Below are 11983 nucleotides of genomic sequence, written 5' to 3'. Positions count from 1 at the left end.
TACAGTACTTTATGGTACCATTGCAGTAATATTATATCCAACCTTTATAATAGGTGTCTTGAGAAAGACACGTGTTTAGAAAAAGTTTGGCCGACCTACGTACGATGACCTGAAAGTGGTTTCGCAAGGCAATTCTAGGGGGACCGGTTTGTTTGGCTTTGACACTCTGAATGATCTTAGAAATGTGCGATGGTTTCAGGGTTGGCAAGTCAGCTCTACAGCGACTCACTCCAGCGCCGAACTTGGCCCCAGCACAGCGGCCCGTGCTGAGCGCGTGGGGCGGGTGGGTCAGTGGGTTCACTTCGGCAACTTGCCATGCGTCCCTCCCCCCTTAACCTCCTCAGCAGACTACACTGTCATGTTTACACACATAAGAGCCCCTCCTGTCTTCATTGTTATTGAAGTTATTACTGTCCTCTACTTTAATGGTTTAGCCTTATTTTTTCTCCAAAGCATATCCGTGTTATAAGGCTGTGTGTGAAATAATATCCTATTTGGCTCATAGAAACTCGCTATGACAAACTGTGGTATTTTTTTCACCCTGAATAAAACGCGAGGCGTGAAGTGATGATAAAACCCTCAGCCTACTCAGGAGGCATCTTCGTGGGACAGGATCGTGTTCCTGACCCACGCGTGTCGTTGTTATCACGGCTCATGCTGACGTACGTGTCTCCACCGCTGTGTGGATCCCTGCCATATTCACGCCGGGCAAGATGGCGGCGATACGGACGGGCTGTTATTGCCAGTGAACACAAAAAGGCATTTATTTAAGCTAACAAACCCGTTCAGAGACATTTGTACCATCGACCATATTGTGTGCACATTTCTGTCGAACCAACGTCGACGTCTCGTTTATGTTTTGCGTATTTCTTACAAAATGTTAACGTTGTAGCCTACTCGCTAACACGGGCAGTAAGTAGCTAACTAGCTATCTATCACAGCCAAGCCGCCGTGAAGTGGAGAATGGGAGAAAAGCTGGAGCTGAAGCTCAAATCGCCGGTTGGAGCAGAACCAGCCGGTTACCCGTGGCCATTACCAGTATATGTAAGTAGCACTCAATATAACACGCACAGAGTAATACAAAATAAATGGCTGTTGTTGTCTTTGTTAGCTAGCCCTGTGCTAATGGTGGCTAGTCGATGGAGGCAGAGCACACAGGGGAATCAGGTCACAGACTTGATAATAGGCACAATATTTGTTGCAGTCATATTCTCCTCTCTTTATTCGTTGAACAACACTTTATATGGTATTAGAGAGCTGCTATTTTTAATTTCATGTTATTGCTTGTTTACAATGGTCACTGTCATCGACTGTCAATGGCAGGCATTATAACTGGTCAATATAGCACTGCAACGATAGTAGTCGCGTGAGGTGTTGGTTTTCATTCAGTGTTTGGGGACTACTGGAACTTTGTATGCAAATGAAATATAATAGTTTAATTTCTCCAGAATACACGCATAGATGATATTACATTATTTGAGTGATTATTTTGTGGATCTAAGAACTACTGTAAACATTTCACTGTGCGCAGTAGTATTTATTCCATGTAGCATGAGTGTGTCGGCGTCTGGATGCTGACAGAAGTTGGTTCATTGAAGAGAAGCGGAAAAGGAAGTGGTTGTAGTGATGTCTATGTCTGTGAGTCAAGGTAGGGTAAAATCCTCATTTATAGTAATTGTGGTGAGACAGACTAGTGTGTATATACATTTCTGAGAAGTTTCAGATATTCTTAGTTGCCCCTTAGTTACATGCATACACACAATTGTGCTACATTCAACCTAAGTTTAAGCCAAGTCACCAAACTGTATGTGGAAGTTTTGGTATTATGTAGATGGCTCTCCGTTGTGTTCTAACTGACAAAGCTATTCTTGTTTTCACATCAGGACAGTCTTTGATAAGAATCACTCCCTATTAACATCTCCATGTGTCATTTTCCAGTTGGAGAACTGAAGCATGCAAGGAATTCAATCTACTCCTGACGTGCTCCATATTTATTTATACATGAACTAGTAATCTGGCATTGAATTGGAAACAGACAATTGGCTCACATATGGCATTCTACAATTCAGAGCCCATTCATGTGGCGCTGTCCTCCTGTTTTCAAAGGACTTCCTCTCTCTCTCCCTCTCTCTCTTGCTCTCTCTCTTCTCATGTCCATATGGTCAGCTCTGCAGGAAAGAGGACAGAGCATTCTGACAGTAAGATATTATTAGATCATTAAAAATGTATAATTTCTCCTGTGGGCTCATTTTTTATTTATTTATTTATTTATTTTTTTACGACATATTCAGTCATCAGTGATTATCTACGGAGTCTGTTGCTCTACTTTGATATTAAGAGAAAGGATTGATCATTACTTTGATACCACAATCATAATTTTAAACTGCTCAAATCTGTGTCTATTTCGATAAGCGTTTTAGCATCAATAAGTATGTGGGTATTGTTTCTTTTGATAACCCTAGAATAGAAAACAAGATTTAGTAGTTTTCAGCATCCGGCCTCCTCCTCCTGCCTATCCCAGATGTCCTAAATGTTTCCATATGAAGGGATTTCTTTAGTGGATCTTAAAACCAAACCTACAGTTCCTTTACGATTTAAAACTTAGATTCATGTACTAAACAAGACCAGAGATTTTGCCATCTTATTATTCAGTTTATAGGAAATGACACAGCCTTTGTGATATGATGTGGTTTTGCAAATCATTTTAATTACACAGGGGTTTTTCTGAGGGAGCTATCCGCTTCCCACAGAGCTGCAGCGTCATTGTCACTGTTTAAGATAAAACAAAACGTTTGGAAATTCCCTTTGTATTTCCATTATGTGTGATCACACTAAATGTGCGCTTTTCATAACTGCTCATCAGTAGCATTGCAAGAAGTGATTGCAATTTTCATTAGAAAGTGTATGACCAAATATGAATATTGATACTTTGCTCTGTCAGTTTGAATTGAAAATAATGATGCTACCTTTATACACTTAAAATAACAGACCTTGCAATTGTAAATCTTGTATGTATGTCGGGCTGAACGAATGACAAGATGGGGGGAAAAAACAGAAGAAATAATGTTTTTTTTCCCTTGATTATTCTCAATTTTCTGTTCTTGCTCAAAACACATACAATACAATTGTGTTCAGTGATAATTTCCTGAACATAATCAATACAGACATTTAATTGTTGCCATTTAGCATAAAAATAGTCACATTTCATCCTCCAAAGTCTGAACACTGCTCAAACCACATGTTTTAACCGACAGAGGATTGGCTATAGACCTCTCTATTTCAAAAGAGACAAGCTTATCATTGACAATTAGAATTTATCATTTAAAGTGTTATTAATTGTACAGCCCTAATCCCACAGTGATATTTGAATACTGCTCCTTCCCTCTTCACCACAGAGCAGTGAGGAGGGGTCACTCCTGGTTTCTGTGTTTATTTTTAGCCCGTGAGCTGAGCTGGTGTTGCTGTGTGCGTCTTTGTCTGAGCAGATGACCCCCTCCTGTTAGTCCCACTCTCACGTGCTGCTGCAATGTAGCTGTGTGCTGCTTCTAATTTGGGGAACAGTCTGTCCTTCCATTTGCCTTTTTGACCTATTAGTTGTATTGATGCTATAGATAATAATAATTTACAGCAGAAGCAAGCAGGAAGTTTGTATATTGTCGCTTTGAGTTAGAGCTAACAGCTGTCAAAGCTTGGTGTTGATTACCTGTCTTTCTCTGTCCCTTAGCATTGAGTTGTAGCTGTTCATTTACTCTGTTTTTCTTCTCTAGTACTCCTTGGCTTTACAGTGGAGTCGAAGTCTGAAAGTGGGTCAGTGGGTCATTTCAGGCAACAGGCTCAGGCTGGCTATGCTCCGTTGTAATATGAGCCCGGTTCCTCCCATAGAGCTGCACAGCACTCTGCAGTTATGAATCCATGTCCTCTGCCGTATAATCAGTGCAGCACAACACATGTGTTTTCTGCTACCTTTACAATCTGACACTATTACACTTTAGCATTGTATATATTGTGTACATAACAATTGCATCTTCATGTAGAAATATGTTGTAACAACTCCACATATAAATATTTGTACTTTTTAACTCTATTCTTACATTGTGTTTTTCAGGACAAACATCATGATGCTGCTCATGAAATCATCGAAACCATACGGTAAATTTCAGACTATATAATTCTGACTTTTAAAATAGATTTTAACTTTATTTTACTCGGCAAAACATAAATAAAAAATTCAATTAACAATGTTTTTTTGTTTCCTTCTTCATTTAAGTCAGTTGTAAATGACAATATTTATGTATTTTCTAGGTGGGTGTGTGAGGAAATACCAGACCTCAAACTGGCAATGGAAAACTATGTGCTCATTGATTATGACACAAAAAGGTGAGTTTTATCAATTTATTAAAAATAAGTTTTGAACAAAATTGGTGAATTTAATTAAATGTGTAAATGTACATGTCCTAGCTTCGAAAGTATGCAGAGACTATGTGACAAGTACAACAGGGCCATCGACAGCATTCACCAGTTGGTTAGTAAATTGATCATTTATTTTCACTGAAGCTTTTACTGGAGGTTTGTTTCTAAAGTTTGTCATTTTCAGTGGAAAGGGACCACCCAGCCCATGAAACTAAACAAGCGTCCATCCAACGGCCTGCTGCGCCACATCTTACAGCAGGTGTACAATCACTCTGTCACCGACCCAGAGAAGCTCAACAACTATGAGCCCTTTTCTCCGGAGGTGTACGGAGAGACCTCGTTCGACCTGGTGGCCCAGATCATTGATGAAATTGAAATGATGGAGGAGGACACCTTTGTGGATCTTGGCAGTGGTTAGAAATATTAAAACATATTATTAATAGTATTTATTTGTCATTTCAGTTCCAATAAACAGTCTTATCTGTTTAATTTTATGTTGGTCTCTGAAATAATGGTGCCAGTATCTGTAATAAACACACAATAATTTAAATTGTAGGAGTTGGGCAAGTTGTTCTGCAAGTCGCTGCAGCAACCAACTGTAAACACTACTATGGTGTGGAGAAAGCAGACATTCCAGCCACCTATGCAGAGGTAACTCAATATTTATCTTTTACAATGTTGACATTTAAAAAAAAACACCACAAGCACTTTTTTATGAATAATTTTTCAATAAAGGTACTTGGATATATTAATGACATTGACTTAAACAATTACCATTTGTATGAAGATGTTTTTCCATTTCCCAACTAAATACTCTTTTGTCATTTTAGACAATGGATAAAGAGTTTAAAAAATGGATGAAGTGGTATGGAAAGAAACACGGGGAGTATACAGTAAGTACACATTGCCTTTATAAAAACACCTTTTAAAAAACATACTCTTTGTATTGGTGTTTATATATTGTTTACTCTTTCTCAGCTGGAGAGGGGGGATTTTCTATCCGAGGAGTGGAAAGATAGAATTGCCAACACCAGGTAGATGACTAAAGCTTGATGCATCTCTTGGATTTATAAGTCTGGTCTGTCGTGGGTTGATAAGTTCAATGTTCAATGGTTTCTGTTTATGTTGCAGTATTATTTTTGTGAATAACTTTGCCTTTGGTCCAGAAGTAGACCACCAGCTGAAGGAACGATTTGCAAACATGAAGGAAGGTCAGCATTCAGCCAGTAAAACAGTGTTCTGTAGTTATCATGAATTAAAAATGTATGGAAATGTCTAAGGCATTTTTTCTTTTTTTTTTCAGGTGGGAAAATAGTGTCCTCCAAACCTTTTGCACCTTTGAATTTTAGGATAAACAGTCGGAACTTAAGTGGTAAGTTGATGGTATAGAGTTTAAAGGGTTCATCTAGCTTTCTGTGTTGATGGCGTTCATGTTTTACTGGTGCAGATATTGGCACAATAATGCGTGTGGTGGAGCTGTCTCCTCTGAGAGGCTCAGTGTCCTGGACTGGAAAGCCTGTTTCCTACTACCTTCATACCATTGACCGCACCATAGTGAGTTATAAACCCGTTTGTGTTTTGTTTTGTTTTTTAATAATGTGATCGTGGTCCTATGTGGTTCTTTAATAAGCAAAGTATTTTATAGGTGCTATAAAGAACTAATAGTGCATCATATCTTAACATTTCTTTTTATGTTTTCAGCTTGAAAATTATTTTGCTAGTCTCAAAAATCCTAAACTCAGGGTAAGTATTTTTTTTTGTCCCACATACAGGTCTTTTAAATGTCATGACTTAATGTTCTCACGGTACTGTTGTGTTTAGGAGGAGCAAGAGGCAGCTAGACGACGCCAGCAGAAAGATACAAAGGAAAGTAAAAGCAATAGCACCACGCCCACAAAGCCAAAAGAACCCGCCAAGGTGGGCTGACCATATTTTTTCTGAAGTATTTAAAGCTGTTTTCTTTTTATGAACATGTTTTTGTCATTGCAGCCGGACTCTGGTGACGAAGAGGAGCGTCCAAGCTTGGTGACTGTGGTGAAGCCTAGTCCCAAACCCAGAAGAACACGATTATTGTCTAAAGGACGTAAACTGAACAACAAAAAACGTGGTCGCCCGAAGAAGGCCTCTGTTAATACCACTGAGAAGAAAAATAAGAAAAATCAAAGTGCATTGGATTTGCTGCATGCCAAGACCCTGTCTGCAGCGCCTGCTCAGGGTCAGGCGCTGGACACAAAATACAGCATTTTTATTACTCGTAATTGTCACAGACGCTCATTGGTTTCTATGTGTCCAGATTCATACCGGTCACCTCAAAGTCCTTTCTACCAGCTACCTCCCTTGGTTCAGCACTATCCCTCTAGTCAGCTGCTGCTTGGCCCAACTCCTCCAGCTTTGCAACAAATGCTAGGTAACCTCTTATCCACATCGTTACAGCTAGTTCTATAGACTGTACAATGGTACTAATAATATTGTATTATTTCTCTACAGATAACATCAAAATACAATACCTACAGTTTATGGCCTACATGAAGACTCCTCAGTACCGCTCCAACCTGCAGCAGCTTTTAGAGCAGGAGAAGGTACAGTTAGTTGCAAAAAATTGGATACCCTATCCTCTTAAACCTCAATGTGACCTTTGCAAATTACCACTTGCTTATCAGTATGTTATATTTTGTCTTTAGCAAAAACACAGGGACCTGTCAGGACAGGCAGAGCAGTTGCAAGCTGTGTGTCAGTCTCACAAGGAAAAGATTAAAGGACTTTTTCAAATGAAGCTTGATGAGGTAAATATTATAATACTTTGTTTAGCTTGTGTTAGTTTTGACAAATGTCACCTTTCCTTGCTAAATTAAAATGCATGGTGGTTGGCAGTTGGGTGTAAAAGCCCTGACGGCAGAGGACCTTTTACAAGCGCAAAAAGAGATATCAGCCCACAATCGCCAACTGAAAGAGCAGACGAAGCAGCTTGAGAGGGACATGGCCTTATTGAGGGACCACAGCCTGCTGCTAGTAAGTTCCTTCCTTTGTGGTTTGTAAAATTGAAGTTGTTTTTACATGCTAACCCTTTTATTTTGTTTGTTGCAGCTGAAGACTCGATGTGAGGAGCTGAAGCTTGACTGGGGCTCTTTATGTTTGGACAGTCTGTTGAAGGAAAAACAGGCATTACGAAGACAGATATCTGAGAAACAGAGGCATTGCCTGGAGCTGCAGGTACATGGTTTATCTGACAGTTTTGAACTGAACCTGAAATATCTTACGTTATGGTACAGTTTTTATACATGTTGAGTTCAAAAGAGCTTCAGAATTCTTCCTAATTGCTGTAAGCGCCCCCTGGTGTCTATTTTCAGATCAGCATTGTTGAACTAGAGAAGAGCCAAAGGCAGCAAGAACTGCTGCAGCTCAAGTCCTACAGTCCCTGTGATGGGTCTCCATACAGAAAGAACTTGGAGTCGCGATCCTCCATAGACATGGACACTACAAAGATGGGTCTGACCTCTGTCCCTTTGCATAATGGCATTAGTCCTGAGTTAAACGGCACCAGCTCTCCGTGTTTTGAACGCACCAACATGAAAGGAGAGCTCCTTTCACGATATCTCCCCATCTCCCCGGACCACGAGCTTGCGCCCTCTGCCTCTGACGTCCGACAGAGACAGCACACCTCCTCCCACACTCTTCCAGACTACACTCGCTTCTCACCTGCCAAAATTGCCTTACGCAGGCATCTCAATCAGGATGCTACTGCTGCTGCCCAACTAAGAGGTCCTGGGCTGATGACACACAGGTCTGTTGTTATCAAAGCTCCAAAGAAATCAGTAGACCAAAGAGATAATATATTTATATTAAATGGAATTATTTTTCAGGGGGGAACTAGTTGGTATTAATCCTCCAACTAAACAGAATTGCCCCTCCCCTGGGGCAACTGAAGCCCCAAGTACTACAGCAAAAAATTTTGAGAGGGTAAATAGAAAAGCTGTTTTAGTCATTGTTTAGTGTAAATTGTATAATTTATTTCATACCATTTTCTTTTTCAGGCTGGTAAAGAGAAGAGTCCTCCTCAGAGTGATAACAGTATTACAAGCCTTCCAATTAGCATCCCTCTGAGCACGGTCCACCCAAGTAAACTGCCTGTCAGTATCCCCCTGGCCAGTGTGGTGCTGCCAAACCGAGCTGAGAGACTGGTCAGACATTATACTTTTTCCTCTTCTTTTCGTAGTGCAAATGCTTCTAGGAGCTACACAATTCACATTATCACCTGATTCTATAGTATCTATTGTCTGTTTTTTTTACAGAGAAGTACTCCTAGTCCTGTCCATACAAGTCAGACCAACGGTAAGGCTAAAACAAACCCAAATTTACTTGTTTGTCTTTGGAATACTAATGTCTTTTTTTTTATAATTGATGTAGGATACTCTTCCAGCTCAGGGTTGATGAATGGAGTTCTGCATTCTGAGGATCATAATGGTGCTTCGCTGTCTCCTCCCTCCCACTCCAACCCACCTCTGACAGGACCAATGAGCCGTGGGTCCATCCAGAGTCCCTCTCTCAGCACTGGAGGGGTGCTCCAGTATGCAGATGGACCCCCAAGAATTGTGCCAGAGGACGGTCCAGACCACAGAGGAGGCGAGTCAGACAACGAGCCCTTGGAAAGTGAGATGCGGAGGAGAATCTTCTTCTCCTCTTCCTCTTCATGTTCTTCATCTTCCGGTAGTGGAAGCAGCGCTGCTTCAGGGTCACGCGTCCACCACCACACTGGCAGCTCAGGAAAGCAGGGATACCATGGCAACCACCACCACCAGTCCCCCGGCGCACAGCACATGCACACTCCCACAAATACCACATCGCACACCTCCCACAGCCTGGGCGTTCAGGAGGGCCGCAAGCGAGGCAGAAGGAAGCGGGGTTCCACAGGAGGAGCTGTCACAGCCAGCACCTCCCCAAAAAGGAGGTCATTCCCTGGACTCGGCTCCAGCCATCACTCCTCAGGATCGCCACTCAACATCAATTCAATGGTAAGAATTTACCTCAGTGTACTCTTCCTCATCTTGAATGTCCACCAGTGTGATGCTGTAACATGTTGTCCTCTCTGTAGGTCAGTAACATTAACCAGCCCCTGGAGATCTCTGCCATATCCTCCCCGGAGCAGTCAAGCCGCAGTCCCAGTGGGCTTGACCTGGACCAGCCTCCTATTCTGAAGAGAGAGCGCCCCCTAGAGTTTAATGGCACCGGACGGTATTCATCGGCCCCCAGCTCAGATGATGAGGACTCCGGCTATCCTGCAGACAGCTCTAGTTCAAGGTGACAAATTTGATTTCTTACAGTTTCTATGCCTTTTAGTAAGTAATTTCTAAATTTTTGCATTTTGTTTTAGAATTGAAAGAAAAATTGCCACAATATCACTGGAGAGCAGAGACCTTCCTGGTAGATTTGTGGACACTGAAAGAAGTAATTATTTATTGATCACAGCTGTCTTTTGTTTTGTTTAGTTTTTTTTTTCCTGACTGACAAATTACTGTAATAATAGGCAGAAAATCTGGGAGTAGCAGTGGAAACAGCACTGGCAGTGAATCCTCATCTACATCCTCCTTGTCCTCTGCGAGCAAGTGGAAGTCTACATTCTCTCCTATTTCTGACCTGAAGCAGCCGGGCTCTGAGCTAAGACCGAGTGGCTCTCCTTTTGGTGTGGGAGGACCCAGTCGCAGCGCAGACTCTGATCCAGACCACAAGCCACATGCTCAGGGGCGCAAAGGCAGTGACGGAGAATCCACTTATGTGATGTCCAACCCCTTCCTCAATCAGGAGGGGGCTGTGCGAGGGGGGGCTGGTGGAGGCAGCGGTCCACAGGGATCCAGTGGGTCTGAGACACGGCAGGTTCTGCAGAAACAGAAGGTCCCACGAGATTGGGAGTCCAAGAACAGCAGCAGCCAGAACCTGTTCATCTCTGCCGCTGCCAGCAGTGGAGCGGGCATTCTGAGCTCAGTGTCCTCTACCTCTGGGACCGCCGTGGGGCAGTACCTGGGCTCTCAGTTTCCACTCGGAGGGACCTCCGTCCTACAATCACTATTTGGGGCCCAGACGGGATCCTCTGTGAATGGGTCGACCCGGCTTGTTAATGGACATTCAGCCCTTGGAAGCTTCTCCAGTGCTGGTTTGGCCGGAGGAGCAGCTGGAGGTGAGCATTATTGATGACGGTTTTCACTTTTATCTAAGGTTCACAGCTGGATATAAAGATTAGGATTGTATAAGGCAAGATAAATACAAGTAAATCATTGATTTTAAAATGAGGTAAGTTAAAGCCCAAAGTTGCTGACTTCATCTGCTTCACTGACTTCACTGACGACTTGCTTTGACTGGTACAGCCCGCTGCAATGCTTTAGGTGGGAACACCCTTGGAAAATGTGTGGGACCGATTTAGTATTTGATTAGAACTCGAATGCGAAATAGTAAAAACAAATTCCTAAACATGGTTCACCAATGATATGTTTTCTGCGGGTGTATCTGTTCAGAAGTAACAGAGTCGGCTCATACTACACTCAAGTGAATCTAATTTCACATGAAATTTCACTTGTTTGTGGGTTGGTCTGACTCTGTTTACTCTCTGTGCTTGTTAAAGACTTGCTTGGCGCTATGCACAACCTGGCTCAGCCCTTGCTTCTCTTTTTGTTCCCCTCTTTCTCGCTCTATCCCCCTCCCCCTGGTCCGCTCCTGCCCTCTGCTCCCTACATTTCTATCCTTTGCAGGAATCTTTCACCATGTGGTACCTACAGTGTCCTCTCATCAGTTTGGGGCGACGCTGGCCGCCTCTGGAGGCCTTGGCTCTCTGCTCAGTCTCTCCACCTCTACCTCGTCCCAAACTCAGCAGCACAGCCCGTCCCCAGCCGCGTCCTCTCGACAAACCCCTGTGTCCTCTCCTGTCCCTCCCTCTGCTCAGCACAGCCGCACACAGACAGTTCTGCATAGCCCCTCTCCCCCCACTCTCTCCCTGCCTCCCCCTCCTCCCCTCCACACTGTCCCATCCTCTTCAGCACCCATACTACCTGATACTCAGGCATCTTCCCGCTCAGACCGCCTGTCCCACACTGCCCTCCACCAGCAGAGGGTGCAGTCCTCCCTCTCCATTTCCACCTCTGTGTGTTCTGTCTCTACTGCTTCTGCCCCTGTGTCTTCCTCATCCTCTCCGTCTTCTTCGTCGCGTCCTTTTGCTGTGCACTACTCACCTCGACAGCCCCCTCCACAGACCGGCAGCAGCTCTGCAAGCAGTGGGGGCATGTGGAGGACTCAGAGTATGCACAGTGGCCACTCCACGTCCCATCTGCCTGGCTCCCGGCCTAGATAGGTTTTGGGGTGGGGGTGGGGGATGTCACAGGGCAGTCAGTGGATAGAGAGGGAGAGACTGGTAGGGTAGGAGAGACAGGGTTTACCATTTTCCTGCAAAGGGATGTCTTCAGCAAAGGTGAGTTCTGTTCAGTGAACGGTGTGTGTTGTTGTAGTCTGAAATAATTAAAGAAACTCACATGTACTCCGTTTACTTTTTCTCCTTAGGTAATTAATGAAAACTACCTCATCATTAAATGAA

The 11983-nt window shown here is 43.1% G+C and overlaps 1 protein-coding gene across 1 annotated transcript; it reads left to right on the top strand.

Annotated features, from left to right (window-relative positions):
* The first annotated feature begins 621 nt into the window (after nt 1-621).
* On the top strand, nt 622-11758 carry dot1l (DOT1-like histone H3K79 methyltransferase). Its single transcript, XM_033992019.2, has 28 exons — nt 622-1044; nt 4106-4149; nt 4303-4377; nt 4459-4522; nt 4595-4823; nt 4967-5061; nt 5241-5303; nt 5389-5444; nt 5542-5621; nt 5714-5782; nt 5858-5964; nt 6112-6153; nt 6232-6327; nt 6400-6625; nt 6704-6817; nt 6898-6989; nt 7092-7193; nt 7282-7419; nt 7495-7620; nt 7758-8191; nt 8271-8367; nt 8442-8588; nt 8700-8739; nt 8815-9419; nt 9500-9705; nt 9779-9852; nt 9932-10579; nt 11148-11758. The coding sequence occupies exons 1-28, from the start codon at nt 964-966 to the stop codon at nt 11741-11743; spliced, it is 4746 nt and encodes a 1581-aa protein (XP_033847910.1). The 5' UTR covers nt 622-963; the 3' UTR covers nt 11744-11758.
* The last annotated feature ends 225 nt before the right edge of the window (nt 11759-11983 follow it).

This window comes from Periophthalmus magnuspinnatus, chromosome 4 (assembly GCF_009829125.3).
Source record: "Periophthalmus magnuspinnatus isolate fPerMag1 chromosome 4, fPerMag1.2.pri, whole genome shotgun sequence".
NCBI lineage: Eukaryota > Metazoa > Chordata > Actinopteri > Gobiiformes > Gobiidae > Periophthalmus > Periophthalmus magnuspinnatus.
The sequence above is the reverse complement of the archived record's forward strand: the minus strand, read 5'-3'. Positions and strand labels throughout refer to the sequence as shown.

Coding starts and splice junctions, on each gene's coding strand:
- dot1l (XM_033992019.2), top strand. CDS start 964: ATGGGAGAAAAGCTGGAGCTGAAGCTCAAATCGCCGGTTGGAGCAGAA. Junction 7,194..7,281: donor TTCAAATGAAGCTTGATGAG/GTAAATATTATA, acceptor GGTGGTTGGCAG/TTGGGTGTAAAAGCCCTGAC. Junction 8,589..8,699: donor CAAACCGAGCTGAGAGACTG/GTCAGACATTAT, acceptor TTTTTTTTACAG/AGAAGTACTCCTAGTCCTGT.